Source organism: Pagrus pagrus (genome assembly GCF_965226575.1).
Source record: "Pagrus pagrus genome assembly, chromosome: 1".
Taxonomy (NCBI): Eukaryota; Metazoa; Chordata; class Actinopteri; order Spariformes; family Sparidae; genus Pagrus; species Pagrus pagrus.
In genome coordinates this window covers 32,189,707-32,206,197 of record NC_140185.1, presented here as the reverse complement: position 1 = coordinate 32,206,197, position 16,491 = coordinate 32,189,707, and the positions used below count along the sequence as shown (strand labels likewise).

Below are 16,491 nucleotides of genomic sequence, written 5' to 3'. Positions count from 1 at the left end.
TTAGTTTTGTCTGTAAACTCCAAACCAAATAAATTCCTGCACACAACTCTTCCACACACCTCGGGGAAACACGGCAGAATGTATATAATAATCAAATGTTTTACCATGTAGTTCATGACAGACTTAAAAACTTACAAATATGTCAAGAGTCGGCATACTCAGACCGATCATGATCAGCCACACGAGGAAAAAGAAGACGCAGTCTGAACACACATGATGATTTATTCTCCACCATAAATGTGCTGTTTACAACAAGGGAATGTGACTCATGATTTACTGGCTGTCCTGGCTGTACACCACCCCTATCTGCCTGCGGATCTCGTCCTCCACCTCAGCCAGCAGAAGAGAGTCAGCATGGGACATAACTGCACTCTCCTTCAGCCCTACATGGGGAAATCATAGATGTGTGAGAAGACATACAGTGTACTGTGAAGTCTGCAGTACACTATGAACATAGTAAAAGGGCCATTAAGAGTTCAGTGTTTCTGATGCCACCCTGTGGTGTGTATGTGTATAACAAGTAACACAAGGCCTCTACATTCATAAATCTGACAAGTGCATGCCTATTACTGTGCTTGTTTTAAACATTATGTCAACAGGGTAATACACCCTTGTAGTAATAATAAATGCAGGTTAAGATATGCTAAACGTCACAGTACCTTTGAGCAAACACTGTCGAACCTCCTCTGCTTCGTAACGCATCCCTGTACTGTTGGTGAAGTTTAGAGGCAAATGGGGTTCTGGCACCGGGTACTGGGTCTCCTTCCCATTCACCACCAATGTTGTGGGGCACCACATGTGCTCAGGGATCTAAAAACAGTAGGCAACAAGATATTTTCATAGTGACGGTATATGCAGTAGTCTGTGCAGTGAATACTTCTTCTTTGTGTTGCACAACTTCCTAACTTCCCTCTTAAGTTGCTTCACACTCGTCCTTGTATTACTTTACAACAGCACACAGTGTGAAAGGGAACAGCATTTGAATTTTATTTTGGTCACGCAGCCCTGCAGTGATGACCTACCCTGATGGTGCCCTTAGTGCCCACAATAACGGCCTCATTGGGCAGCGTCACATCAAGAGAACAGGTGAACACTGCCATCCTGTTGTTGGAGAACTTCAGAGTGACAACATCAGTGTCATCCACTCCTGCAACAACATACGAATATATGAGTCACATTTGATGAAGAGACCAGGAAACTAATGACATGAATGTAGAGACCTGGTTTTAAAAAGTGCAACATAAGTGGCTGTTGTAGTGTTTTCCATGTGTCCTCTGCAAACAGAATGATAAGTCACTTATTTCTGCTGTGTTTTATATCGAAGACAAAGCCTGTATGTATGAATGCTGGGCAGCACTATCAACCCTTAACCTTTATTGTGCCAGTCAACACATAAAGAAAGAAATGAAGCAACAGAGATAAGAGGTGAAGTCTTATCAGACTCAGACACTCCCTTGGTTAAAAATTCCCAAATCAACAGTAGGAGAGCCGGAGTAAAGAATTTATAAGCTCCAACTTAAAACCTCCCATCTGCTATCATATGAGGAGCTGCAGACTGATGTATACAACTGAGGTCAATGGGTAACAACCTGTGTGACCTGATGAAAGAGAAAGCAGTGGTGGTTAGGAGGATGACTCAAACATTACAACAGGTTTCTTAACGTACTTTTGAACCCAGAAAGAACCACTCCTCCACATGTTAACGAGGTGACTTAAGAAATCATATCTGTGAGAGCCTACTGGTCTCTTTTTCATCACCTGTCTCCAGGCAGATCCCCGTGGCCTGGATGCTCTCTGGCTTCTGTCCATTATACACCATGCAAGTGAACTGCAGGCAGTAGACGCCAAGATCTAGTATTGCTCCTCCACCCAGCTCCTTCTGCACCGCTCTTGCCACATCATGCAACGGCAGGCCAAACTCCGATCTTACCATCTTCACCTCGCCTATCTCCCCCTGGGCCAGCAGTCGTCTGATCTCCACCGAGGCCGGGAAGAATCGGGTCCAGACGGCCTGAGAGCAAAGGACAGGAGGCAACATATGGTTATATTTATAGGCACTAACTTAGAGCTTAAATTATTAACAAGGGTTTGCAGGAAAATCACATGATGGCATAGATTTAATTTACACTGGGGATGCTGGGGACATGTCCCTACCACTTAGCGAAATGGAATATTTTGCCCCCATCACTTTATAAATGCATAATTTGTTAAAGAAAAAAAATTTAAAAACATTCCTAACCCTTCATTTGATAGTAGGACCCAAAAGTGCATATAGTGAATACCATTTTAGTTTTTTTTAGTTTTCTTTAGAGCCCTTATGTCCCGCCACTTTTCAACACAAAGCAATGTTCTTGATGGAAGAACTTTTCAGGGACATTAAATGCAAAATATGATACATGCCATTATAATTTCCAGAGTGACAGACTGTACAGTCTTGCAGTCCCTTTTCACAGCAGACATTTAGACTTGTGTGTCCCAGTAAGCCATGTCAGTTAGCATGCACCAATACAAAAACCAGCTCACCTGAATGGAATGCAGCCATCACTGATGGCACAAGATTCTGGCTGTTTTCCCTCAACTTTTTATCACAATTCTGACTTTTTCCCTTAACTTTTTCTCAAAATTTTGACTTTTTTCCCTTAACTTTTTCTCAGAAATCTGACTATTTTCCCTAAACTTTTTCTCAAAATTTTGACTTTTTTCCCTCAACTTTTTAATCACAATTCTGACTTTTTCCCCAAACTTTTTCTCAAAATTTTGACTTTTTTCCCTCAACTTTTTCTTAAAATTCTGACTTTTTCCTTAACTTATTCCCCAAAAACTTACCTTTTCCCCTTAACTTTTTCCTCAAAATTTAAGGGGAAAAAACCCTCAACTTTTTCTCAAAATTCTGAAAAATTCTGTTTTTTCCCCTTAACTTTTTCTAAAAAAATTGACTTTCCCCTTTAACTTTTTCTAAAAAATCTGAGTACTTAATTTTTTCTCAAAATTTTGACTTTTTTCCCTTCACTTTTTCTCAAAAATCTGACTATTTTCCCTAAACTTTTTCCCAAAATTTTGACTTTTTTCCCTCAACTTTTTATCACAATTCTGACTTTTTCCCCAACCTTTTTCTCAAAATTTTGACTTTTTTCCCTCAACTTTTTCTTAAAATTCTGACTTTTTCCTTAACTTATTTCCCAAAAACTTACCTTTTCCCCTTAACTTTTTCCTCAAAATTTAAGGGGAAAAAACCCTCAACTTTTTCTCAAAATTCTGAAAAATTCTGTTTTTTCCCCTTAACTTTTTCTAAAAAAATTGACTTTCCCCCTTAACTTTTTCTAAAAAATCTGAGTACTTAATTTTTTCTCAAAATTTGGTCTTTTTTCCCCTCAACTTTTTCTTAAAATTCTGACTTTTTCTTTAACTTGTTTTCCAAAAATGTTCCCTTTTAACCTTAACTTTTTCTCAAAATTTAAGGGGGAAAAAAAAAACCTTATTTTTTTCCCAAAATTCTGAAAAATTCAGTTTTTTTCCTCAACTTTTTCAAAAAATTTGGACTTTTTCCTCACAAATCTGACTATTTCCCCTCAACAAACTTTTTTTTTTAAAAATCTGACTTTTTCCTTAACATATTCTCCAAAAATGTTCCCTTTTAACCTTAACTTTTTCTCAAAATTCCGCAAAACTTTTTCTAAAAAATGTATCAAAATTCTGACTTTTTCCCTGAACTTTTTCTCAAAATTGAAGGGGAAAAACCCATTCATTTTTTCCTCAAAAATCTGACTATTTTCCCTCAACTTTTTTATCAAAATTCTGACTTTTTCCCTTAACTATTCATCAAAATTTAAGGAAAAAAAAAACTTTTTTATCAAAATTCTGACTTTTTTTCCCTTAACTTTTTCTCAAAAATTTGACTCTTTTTCCCCTCAACTTTTTTTTAAAATTCTGACTTTTTTCTTAACTTTTTGCCCAAAAATTTACCTTTTTTCCCTTAACTCTTTCTCAAAATTTAAGGGGGAAAAACCCTTAACTTTCCCTCAAAATTCTGACTATTTTCCCTTAACTTTTTCTCAAATTTTGGACTTTTTCCCCCTCAAAAATCTAACTATTTTTCCTTAACTTATTCTCCAAAAATGTTCCCTTTTAACCTTAACCTTTTCTCAAAATTTAAGGGGAAAAACCCTTAACTTTTTCTCAAAATTCTTTTTTTTTTCTCAACTTTTTCTAAAGATTTTGACTTTAACCCTAAACATTTTATCAAAATTCCGACTTTTTCCCTTAACTTTTCATCAAAATTTAAGGGGAAAAAAAAAACCTTAACCTTTTCTCAAAATTTTAGGGAAAAAAACCCTTCACTTTTTAAAAAAAATTCTGACTTTTTTCCTTAACCCTTAGATGCACAAGTGGGTCAAAAATGACCCGGTGACATTGTTTTCTTGCAATATCTTCATAATGAAAATTTATCATTTATATTTATTTATCATTTCATATTCCAGGTATTCCTCAAAAAACATGTTTTTGATGTGATGCCAATGACAATTTTAATTTACCTTTTATACATTTTAAATCTTTTTTGTTTTTGTATTACTACCCCAAGCTTCCATAAGTGGGTCAAAAATGACCCGTATTAGAATCAATGCGTTTTTGTGCCATTTTTGTCATTTTTGTTAAGAATAATCATTTATGTTATGTTTTGTATTGTACACACAGGAATGATTTCATATTTTCATTTAAAAAATTGTAATAAAATAAGTATCACTGTAAAAAAGAAAAACTCTTTTTTGTTAACGATTTATAGTCACAGACTGCACTTTCTTACAGTAGCATCACATAATACTGCAGTCATTGTTCAATCACTCTTTTTGAACAAATATGTTGTAAGCTCCAATAAGAGCTCTAACAAAAATGGAGAAGAAATTAAAGGAATCAAGATTATTTTTTTTGTCATTTTTTATCAGCACCATCCGTACCTCCATGAAGAAGACGTCATTCATCTTGGCAGAGGCCAGGGCCTGCTTCACCTCCTTGGTGTTCATGGCCAGCGGCTTCTCACACAGCACGTTCTTCTTGGCGTTCATAAAGAGCAGACAGGTGCTCAGATGGTACGGATGGATAACTCCAATGTACACCACATCTGCGAGCACACAAAAAGCAGAGAGCACACTGGTAAAAGACAGCATACTCTGTCACGTAAAAACAGAAGATTTAAACAGCTGTGGGTCAAACTGAGCTGGAAATTAGTGAAGATTCAGCAGATGGCTGAGGGTTGGTGTTTACCGTTAGTTTGAGCTTTGACTGAAGTGTCCTGAAGCTGAAAATCCCAAACATCTGCTGCTCAAACGGTGTGACAGAAACTCACCTATGTCTGGATCTCTGGCCAGCGCCTCATAGCCGCCATATGCTCGGGAGATGCTGTGTTTTCTGGCAAACTCCTGTGCGTTCTCTAACTTGCGAGCTGCCACAGCCACAACCTGTGAATACAGTTTGGAAACATGGTTTATTGAGGTGGTCCTGTTCCATCTTAATGACAGAAAAAAAAAAAAGTATCATGTTTGTGTGCGCAAAAAAAATAGATGCCCATTTAGTTCATACTTACGGTAAAAAACAAATGGATGTCAAAGTGTTCGACATGTTGCAGACTTGAGCCTTCATTGTATTTAAACTCCCTGATGTCATGTTTAAGTGTTATTTAGCCTGACCTGTTGCAGTCTGTAATCTTGGCTGAAGGCTGATGTGAGTGCTCTCTGACTACTGACGATGTTTTTAATCACTGCTTTAATACTTTGTTAAACAACATAATTGGCACATTTTTAATTACATTTGTCTCCCAATAACATTTAGTGTGGTAAGTCAGTTAATGGGGCATAATCTGAGGCTTCCTTTTAATCCGTTTGCCTCAATTTATTTGTTGCTGCAATAATAGAAAAAAAGGAAACACTTTTTTTTTTTAATTACCGTAATATTTGTCTTAGAGCGCAACAAAAATTAGATGCCCATTTTGATCATACTTACGGTAAAAAAACAAATGGAGGTCAAAGTGCTGACATGTTGCAGACTTTAGCCTCCAGTGTATTCAAACTCCCTGATGTCATGTTTAGGTGTTATTTGCCGCAGATTACATGTCTCCATCGTGTCATTTAGGCCTGATTTTGATAGTGTGAACTTCAGATCCTCTAACTTGCGAGCTGCCACAGCCACAACCTGTCAATACAGTTTGGAAACATGTTTTATTGTGGTGGTCCTGTTTCAACTTAATGAAAGGCCCCAATTTACAATCTAACCTGATGCAGTCTGTAAACTTGGCTGAAGGCTGATGTGAGGGCTGTCTGACTACTGACAATGCTCTCTTCTCAATATGGTATCATGTTACATTTTCTGCATCACTCAATTAATAAATTATGTCTTACAGAAGTCATCTTTAATTCATTGCTAAACAACGTAATTGGCACTTTCAATTACATTTGTAATTACATTTGACTCCCAATTACATTTAGTCTGTCTGTAAACCCGTTAATGGTGCATAATCTGAGGCTTCCTTTTAATCTGTTTGACTCAATTTATTCGTTGCTGCAATAATGGCATTAAAAAAAATAAAAAATAAAATAAATACATTTTAAAAATCACCATAATAGTTGTGGTTGAGCGCAAAAAAAAAAAAAAGATGCCCATTTTTCAAACTTACGGTAAAAAACAAATGGGTGTCAAAGTGCTCGACATGTTGAAGACTTCAGCCTCCAATGTATTAAAACGCCCTGATGTCATGTTTAAGTGTTATTTAGCTCCTCGGAGCCGCAGATTACACGTGTCCATCGTTTCGTGTAGGCCTGGTTTTGATGGCGTGAACTTCAGAGCGTGACAAACTGCTGACACCACGCCGGGGCGGATCACACGAACCTCACCGTCTCTCACCGACATCCTGCATTTTGAAACACGAGGTGCATCACGTGTCTACGCGTCTACTCATACTGATACCTGATGGTCTCCAGGAGGAAGAGATTTCAGCGCCACCGTGAAATCATTACTGATCTTCCCCGCGCCGCAGATTCCCCACCTGGTTGCCATGTTGGAGTGAGACTGACAGTTTCGGCGTCGGCTACAGTGGCAGCTCTCCGCCGCAGGGTGGCGCCACGGTATCAGTTTTGACTGTGTGACGTAGCACAAACACAAACATGATGTGGCCATGATGATGGTGGCGATGATGATGATTTGTGCTAACAAACAGACACAAAAACGTGACCTCCAGATAGTGATTATAAGACACATACGATTTTGTTTCTATTTTATTTTGTATTATTTTATTCTTATTTATTTTTTGATGTTATATATATTTTTATGTGTTTTATGTTTTTGTTTTTGGTCTGTGTGAAGCACTTTGAGCTGCATTATATGTATGTGAATATGATTTATTATTATTATTATTATTTAATCCTTTTTCTAATCTACTATTTACTATTTTACAGTTATTTTAATTTTATTTTAATTTTAATTTTTTTACCTCAGTCTGTATTTTATTTTTAGGCAACTACTCACTAATGATGTGAATTGTTCTGTATCGTGCTTCACTGACAATTTCCCTTGGGATTCGCTTGAGTTAAGTCAAGTTACATAACAATAATAATAATAACAAGAATAATAATAATAATAATAAGTAATAACACATTGGTATTTTAACTCTCAGCTGCATCTCTTGTGCTGCTTTTCAGGGTGACTTTTTTTTTTCTCCATGTAATGACCAAATGTGGTCAGAGGTCAGTCACAAAACGGCCTTCCCAAAAGCAGACATGCAGAGGGACCTGTCACTTTGTCCGGGCTGATATTCATCATATTGCATAAGGCTGGGTGGTCCGTTTATTAAACCTCTTTATTAAAATGACTGCATGTGAGGGGTTAGAGTTGTGGCACAGAGAGAAATCAATATGTAATGTTTATTTTCTTCTTGAATAAATATGTGCAGCTTTCCAAAATCATTCATGAAAAAGAAATAAAGTAGGCAAAGTAATGTTGATGCATTAAAATGTGCCATTTTGTATTCATAGACTGCATCCTGCATGAACCCAGATAACCTCCAGTTTTTAGGATTCCTGTGAGCCCAAAAGGTTGGGAACAAGTATTAAATGAGGCATGCTCTTTGCTGACTCATAAAGGCCTTTCTCTCTGTCCTACCCTTGAAAAGCGGACAGTGCAACCTATTTTTGTTTCGGAGAACACAAATCTATTTGTACACGGCTGCAGGGGTCAGACATGACAGAACACTTTGATTCAAATGTGCCACTCCAAGTCTCTTCTTTCCTCTCCGGCGGATGATATTTGGAATGAAACAAGGCTTTCACAATCAGTCCTTTATTGGATTCATCAATCACACACTGCACGGTGACAGCTGTGTTTGTCTTTAAAGGGCCCAGGACTTGATGACAGGAGGGTTACACATGGTTGCTCTATTTGTTTACATCGTGTGATTTATCTGGATTGTTTTCTACCACTTTTATTTTTCACTGACGGTGTTTGTGTGCTGTATGACAAGGACCTACAAGGTGTTTACACGGTGGCTCTGATGTAGAATGTCAATGTTGCGAGCTCTAATCGGTGTTTAAGATGTTGGGGGGGAAAAAAACAAGAGAAAGAAATATATTCAATAATTTGCCGATTGTATCTTTAATTCAGTGGCCTCTTCTCTGTTATCCAAATCACAGTTGCCTCAGTGACACTGCGTCTGCTCAGGCTTTGTCACACAGCGCCATGAGTGATCTTCTTATACCAAAGATCCAAAGCCTGCCTCGAGCAGCCCCCTCCCTCTGTTCCATCTGAGTAGGTTTAGGTCAGGTGAAACAGCCAGGCTTTTTGAGTGATGTCACTGGCTGTCCTGGCTGAAGGCAACTCCCACCTGTTTCCTGATTTCATCCATGAGCTCTGTCAGTAAGAAGGAGTCTGCCAGAGGCATCCGGGGGCTCTCTTTAAGTCCTGCAGGAGAAGAGGAGTTTAAAAAATCACACTGACTGAAAAGTCTGTTTATAACCGCGGTTAAATTATGCACATATTTACAATGAAGCATAAATTATGTCGAAGCAGGGATGTAAAGATTATGCTAATTAATATAGGAGGCACAACCATACGGAGTGTATAAGCTAGAGGACACACCAAGGACTCAAAACAGCATTGATTGTGAATCAATCTCAAGCTTCAGGAAAGCAATCATTTCACCAAACTGCAGCGTTGCTCTCTCACAACACTAAAATGTGCCACATGACCCACCTTTAAGCAGGCACTGCCTCACTTCCTCTGCCTCAAAGCGAAGCCCGGTGCTGTTGGTGAAATTCAGAGGGAGGCAGGGTTCAGGCAGAGGGTACTCCGTTTCCTTGTCGTTCACCACGAGCGTGGTGGGGCAGTGCATGGGGCCGAGAACCTGGAGGGGTCGAAGAGGAAATGCACTTGTGTTAATCCAATCAGTCAACTCGTAAATCATCAAATGCAGCGGGTATGGATCTTTGTCCCGCATACTTCAATTTAATTAAATGTGAAAGTAATTAGCAGTCAACTCAGTTTTTGCACGTCTCAATCATTTCTTAATTAAGTCAAATGTTCCTGTACAAGACTAGCATAGCCCTACTTTAATGGAGCCCTTGGTGCCGCTGATGACGGCGTCGTTCTGAAGGCGAGCCGAGATCGAAAAGGCACAGACGGCCATCCTGTTCCTGGAGAACTTCATCGCCACGACCACTGACTCATCCACCCCTGACAAAACATTTCAAAAGAGTAGTAAGTAAATCAATGTAAAACTGGCGAGCAGCTAACAGTGCTGCTGTTGATATCAGCCCGTTCAGTTCACTTCAGGTCAATTCAATGTATTTTTTTATCAGCTGAGTTCATTTAGGTAAAAGCTGAATTTCTATTTCGCTTTATTTGCATGACTTTGTGATTAAAATAGACAAGGTCACAAATATTCACACACATTTTTTGTCATGTTATAAATTGTTAAATATGCTCCATAAAGGTTAGTAAAAGATGAGAAAATGCTCATTAAATGCACGGCGTGATGTGATGGTCTTACACTGAAGGATATCTTGCCGTAAGACATGCACTTACATATTCCCCTGCCACTTTTACTGTATTACTGTATTCTCAGGGGGAGGATTTGGATTAGTCTGACATTTTAAAGATAAGTCTGGGATTTTCTGTGTGAAGAATTATTCCCTGAGGTGTTTACATTTTGGACAGTTCATAAAAAAGTGATTTTCCGTCTAAGTTTAGTCACTCAGCAGGGATTCTTATTCTCGTCTCTTTTCTTTATGGTAAGCAGTTTCAATAGGCAGTTTGTGATCACTGATTGACGCTCTGTGGTTAATGATACTAATTGACATCCCACCTCCGCTGCGTGACCCGTGTGCTGAATCATACCTGAGTCAAGCAGCACCCCTGTGGCCTGGATGGACTCTGGCCTCTCTCCATTGAACACCATCAGCACAAACTGCAGACAGTACACTCCTATGTCCAGCAGCGCGCCGCCGCCCAGTTCCTTCTCCACCGAGCGGGGGATGTGGAGCTGAGGGGAGCCGAAGTAGGCCTTTACCAGCTTCACGTCCCCCACTGCCTCCTCTGCCAGAAGCCTGCGCACCTCAGCGTGCACGGGGAAACAGCGTGACCAGATGGCCTGAGAGGGACAGAGCAGACAACCTAGCACCACCACAACAGTAAACAGAGATTCACCTGAGCAGCAGTTTATTACCTCAGTTCTCCACTCCCTCCACCTCCCATGATACTGTGGCAGATGTGCTGGTCAAACATGACATGACATGATGTTTTCCTGTACTGAGTCATAAAATATTCCCAGGACGTTCATGGTTTCTGCTTCCTACATGAATCTCCTGTGCTTAAAATGACAAACTTTAACATGTATTGTCTCAATGCCAACAGCCAGCAGTAGTGTTTGAAACAGTTTGGGAGTTATGCTTAATTGATTTCTTGACCATAGTTAGATGAGAAGATTGATGCTATTCAATTGTGTGTTTGGTAAATTAACAACCGGCTGCTGGTTAGCTTATCTGAGAGCAAAGGCTAGGAATGGAGTAACAGCTAGCCCTGTTCTCTCTGAAGGCAGCAAAATCCATCAACCAGGGACTCTACTGCTCCCTAGTTACCATGTGAAATCTTGTTTCAGAACAGCGGTCCTGAAACTGCTGCCTCCTTTTCTGCAGGAATGTAATATTGTTGTTGTCTCTAAGATGAAGAGGAGATACAGCATGAAAAAGTAGATACAAATATACTAACAAGGGTTAGTAGTCACCCTTAAAGGTGCTGGTACGAGAGGCAGGCTAGCTGTAGCTACTGGCTGTAGCTTAATATTCATCATACAGACATGTATGTGGCATCACTATACTTACCTAAATCTCTTTTTTTTTTTTTTTGATACATTTACATTTCTGAAGATACCTAAAAGGGAAGATGGATGTGTGTGAAGATTATTACCGGTTTCATCTCTAAGCACACTTTTTTGTCTTGCACCTGCAATAAAATACCCACATACAGCGAGTGGCCTCTAGGCAAAGGTCTACATGCCTGATGGTATCCCCTAAATCTTACCTCCATCAGGAAGACATTGTTTTTCTTGGCTGCTGCGACGAGGTCTTTCACCTGTCTGGAGTTCATAGCGAAAGGCTTCTCGCACAACACGTTCTTCCCAGCCTTGAGGAACAGCAGACCAACTTGCCAGTGCTCTGTGTGCAGCACTCCCAGGTACACAATGTCTGTGAGGACACAGATGTTCCAGGCTCAGCTTCAAACAGCAACACGCCATTATCTCTGCCCGTGCAGCCAGGCCGCTCATCGTTCTTTACTCACCAATGTCTGGGTTGTTGGCCAGCTCCTCATAGCTGCCGTAAGCCTTAGGAATACCATGCTTCTTGGCAAACTCTTTGGCACGCTCCAAGCTCCTCGATGCAATGACTGCTATCTGCACGCAGGAGAGAGAAAACACACACATACTCATCACTGTGCTGCTCTGTCATCAGCTCTTTTCAGTGTGAGGGTTGACATCCTGTGTGACGATGAAGATGTAGTGGGTTTGTTTGGATAGAGTACCTGGTGGTCTCCAGAAGGCAGAGTCTTCATGGCCACGCTGAAGTCATGGCTGATCTTCCCCGCACCACAGATTCCCCACCGGGTTGCCATGTCAAACTGGATGGTAAGTGACAAATGAGCAGGATGGTGCTTTAGTAAAGATCTGAGCTGCTGGCAAGTTGTGACCTTGGGAAAGGTTGCACGTTCGGGGGAAGAAACGGACTAAACTGTCATGCCTTGGAGCCAGCGGCACTTGAGCGAGAAGGCTCCTGCATTTATATGCTGGGGAGGCAGGATGTGTCACCTTCCTTCTGCTCCCACCCTGAGCTAGAAGGTGCAACACAAATAACCCCCCCCCACACACACACACACACACACACACACACAGTGCTGTGTTGTTGTGTTGTTGCTGACACAGACCTTTCAATACGGGCTGAGGTGGTTTGCACCAGTTGTCTCTAACAATCTGTAACAGGACTATCATCGGGGCCCTCATCATTAACGCAACGAAGGAAAAAATGCACAGCTTAATGAGTACAGGGCGAAGGCTCACCTTGCCCATAGATCAGCACTCTCTCACACTAGTACAGGTCAAGTATTGGAACAAGGCGCTGCTTTGTTTCCTGCAGAAAGAGGCACTGATTAGCCTGTGATGGTTTGACAACCGCACAGGAGCCAATGATTAAACCAGGGTCTTGTGGGGCTGGCTGGGATAAATAGATATGCTGGGTTCACAGAACGCTCATCGGAGTCCACAGCAGGGTAATTTAACTGGCCAGTAAGCTGAGCCAGGATGACTATGGAAAAGCATCGGCTCAGTTGCCCTTGAGCTAAATATTATCCGTTTAGCAGGACAGGCGGCTGTGTAAACTTCCTGCCGCATGCTGCCAGCAGAGGACACTGTGTTGTCAGCGGAGTTTACTTTCTCTCTCAAGCTCTGTGGATTTGGCATGGCTCGTTGTGAGGAATTATATAAAGGTTTGCAAAATCAGGTGAGCCAAGGAGAAGACGGATGCACTTTGGAAAGTATCTTCCAGAGGTCATGTGGAATTTGTAGATGAGTTTGTCAAGAAAGAAAGATTGTTTCTTGATTGTCATGTCTGGATAGTAAGATACCAAGTGTTAGAAACATATTTAATGACTGTGAACATGCAGCGCATATATACCCATTTAACATTCCACTCAATCTGACCTACATTCAAAATCATTATCTTATATAGTATATGACTTTTTTTCTTCTCATTTCCTGCAGGTATTATATGATGATTGGATTCACATGAGAACATAGTGTCAGTAACGTCTTCATTACAAATGAAAAGGAATTTTATCAATGACTCCTCGTTGGCTGCCTTCCTTTTGTATTTCACTTCCAAATGAATTCTGGGAGCTGTGTGCCGTTGTCATAACAACAAGGTGCCAGCTGGGCAATTTGTATGCAAATGGCATTGGGCTTGGCCTGATATTCCTGCCTCTACCACAGGACCTGGTTGCCATGGGAATGCCCAACTCTTCCACAAGTCATTTTTACTTTTATTTCTTTCTTTTTTTTTTACTTTGTCGGGGGAAAGGACACAGCAGCATTTCTCTGGCAGGGCTGCACGGTGACATCCCCACAGGTGTTAAGAAAAGAGGTAGAAGTGTGAGCGAGGAGGTACGACTGGATTTCTTGAATTGGTGTGAAGTGATGAATTGGTTCTGTGCCGCCTGACTCGACGGCCAGCAGACGGGCGCTGAGGCTCAGGTGGTCGGAGGAGGGTGTTTTGGACAGGGTCACCTGACAGCCGCTCACAGGGACCCCACCGCTCTCACCCATCAGCTGAGCCATGGATGCCTACTCCTCAGCGGAGACTGAAAACTCAAAATTTCCTGCTGAGAGCCGCCCTCCCCTGCACGAGCTCAAGGTCATGAGGAGAATCGGCCTGTAAACTTATCGCGCCTTCAGTTGTGGCTGAAGAGAGGATATCACAGGGTGGCGTTTGGGGCCCTGACATTCAGGCGGTAAAGAAGGCTCCAGCAAGTGAGCGGTGATGAGCCGAGTCATTCAGAAACCTGGCATGCGGAAGGAAGCCGGTGCCTCATTAATTCAGCATGACCAGGACGATTGCCTTCCACTCCTATCACTTCGCACTGTCTTTATTTGATTAAGAATTCATGCATCATCTCTTGTCTGCGTCCCTACTCCACCAGGACATGGTAGAATGGCATCCGATGGGTCACGTGCCCCGGTCACAACATTTTCCTCGGAGGGGGTGGATAATTTTGCCTGTGAAGGTGGTTGATCACAGCAGACAGTTTTGTTTCACACATTGTCACGTCATTTCATCTGTCAGAGAAGAGTCTGCCCCCACTGTGTCATTGACAGCGGCAATGCATCAGTGTTACAATAAAGCCTCCACGCTAACACTCTGTTAACGATCATGCCAATACTTTAGCTTGTTATTTTGCAACAATATAGATGTTGTTGTCTTTTTAATTCGATTTATTTATTGCAGATAGTAAAAGCTACATTGTATCCCCACAACCCCCAGTTACCATTCAACAGCTTCGGATTTCATCAGCAACTTCAAGTTAATGGGAAATAAAAAGGACCAGAGAGAGGCACCCTAATCCTATTTTGATTGATGCGGATATGCAGAGGGTTTTTTTCCCCCCCTCCTCCAGCTGTCAGTGTAAGTGAGAGCCATCTTGCCTCTGTGTATTTTTTTTTGTGGGGGGGGGACTGTATTGCAGCAGTTATGGGAGCACCATCACTCCTTCATCTCTGTCTCAAGGTCACTGCAGAGGAAGGGTGACAGGCTAGACAAGCGCCAGGAGGTGCCAGCCATTTTGAGGGGAGGTTGGGAGCCTGATGAATCCAGGGAGGGAGAGGGAAGTGTGCGGCGAGGAGTAATAAGTCATTTTGTCAATGCTACAGCATGTTCTGATGTGTGGGCCGGGTTATTTTTTTTCCATTAGAAGAAGTGTGATAGAGGGTGAGTGAGGGGAGCGAGCAGGAATGGGAGCCTTTGAGCCGCCCAGCATTGTGCCGGCCCTTTGAGAGTCCTATCTTTGTCCGCAGCACACACACACTGGGAGGCTGAGGCTGTGGAGCAAGAGCAGGCTGGACCAGAGCTGACTTAGCAGCCCTTCATCTGGATGTTACTGCTGATGGGGAGGGGAGCGGGATGTCGATTGAATACAGCCACACATACAGTAGAGAGAGATATACAGTTACTGTTCTTCATTTTCAACACACACTCGGGTTTTGTCAGCCAGATGCACATTTAGCGAGTTCTCTCTGTATGCTTTAATGTGGCGGAACACTCATGTTCAGTGGACAGGGAAGCATCATGTCAGCTGGTTGGCTATTGTATAGTTTATTGTTTTCTTATAGTCAGTATTGTGTATTAGCCCATGATACTTATTGCCTTAACGACACAGTAAAGAATAAGCTAGCAGTGCACATTGCTTCTGGTTACTTCCCAAGTCTCTCTTAAATTGCATTCACGTCTCCCTCACTTGCGTTACTTTTCCTTGCGCCTTATTTATCGGAAAAACGCATTTCCAACTGGGAAAATTCACGTGAATGCCCTCTCAAGTAAGAACAACAACTCGGAATGTCTGAGAAAAAGTTTGGTACACGACTTGCCGAGTTGACGTCATCATACGTACGACGCTGAAAAAATGGCAGACGAAAGGAAACACTGGGTTGATGTTAAGAAACTTTTGCCAAAGTCATGTATTGTATAGTCATTGTATTGTTTCCTCTGCTCTTCCTACGGAGCAGCACCTGAATGCAGCATTATGCTATGTTCAAAACAACTCAGAACCTTCTTGTAACCTCGGGGCAAATCAGTCGACTCCGACTTCATGAGGGAGCAGTTGTCAACAATTGTAGCACCCATGGGGAGGAGGTAGGATGTATTTGTAATAGTCTAGTAAATGGAACATTTAATTACATTTCCAAGTATTAAAGTGCTGTGCAATAAAATGTACAATAGTGTTCATTACCTCATTTGTCATTTTCCCTTCTCTATTTCGTTTAAATTTGCAAGGTGGCAGCTCTGCTGGGGGTTCAGTTGTGTGTACACTTGCCAAAGAGACATCATCTTGTTACGGTCAGCCAAGTTTTTGTTAACTTCTGGCATCATGAACTGGAATGCCTGGAGGTCAGGAGCTGGAAATGTCAACAAGGAAATTTCGACCTTTGACTTTGACTGGAGCACAGCATTAGTCCCTCTCACTGAGGATGCATGGAGAGACACAAGGAACCCATGGGACTTGAGAGGAAACGAGGAAGTGCTTCTTAAGAGTAATGAGACGTCCGCGTCATGTGAAGTGACATCTGCCACCTCGTTCAAATGTGCCAGATGCAGGGGCAGCTGACAGCCTTCCAAGAATCCCCACTCATTGGCTTCTCAGAGATCTCCTTCTCGCTCCTCAAGGCGGGAATAAGAACTTTTTGGAGCCTCAGGATGT

The 16,491-nt window shown here is 41.5% G+C and overlaps 2 protein-coding genes across 2 annotated transcripts in view; both read right to left on the bottom strand.

Annotated features, from left to right (window-relative positions):
- Window positions 1-204: 204 nt before the first annotated feature.
- LOC311256987 (uncharacterized protein) lies at window positions 205-12,150 on the bottom strand. The gene is made up of 14 exons (XM_084352408.1): window positions 12,055-12,150; window positions 11,815-11,926; window positions 11,557-11,720; window positions 10,375-10,627; window positions 9,587-9,711; window positions 9,232-9,382; window positions 8,833-8,940; window positions 6,955-7,193; window positions 5,342-5,453; window positions 4,953-5,116; window positions 1,759-2,011; window positions 1,023-1,147; window positions 660-810; window positions 205-383 (listed from the first exon to the last, which is right to left on the bottom strand). The coding sequence occupies exons 1-14, from the start codon at window positions 12,142-12,144 to the stop codon at window positions 274-276; spliced, it is 2,157 nt and encodes a 718-aa protein (XP_084208534.1). The 5' UTR covers window positions 12,145-12,150; the 3' UTR covers window positions 205-273.
- The window catches only part of hcn4 (hyperpolarization activated cyclic nucleotide-gated potassium channel 4), a 99,290-nt gene continuing 94,869 nt past the window's right edge, over window positions 12,071-16,491 (bottom strand). The window contains exon 8 of the mRNA XM_084351080.1: window positions 12,071-12,150. Coding sequence (XP_084207206.1) covers window positions 12,146-12,150 — 5 coding nt within the window. The 3' untranslated portion in view covers window positions 12,071-12,145. The remainder of the gene's footprint in view (window positions 12,151-16,491) is intronic.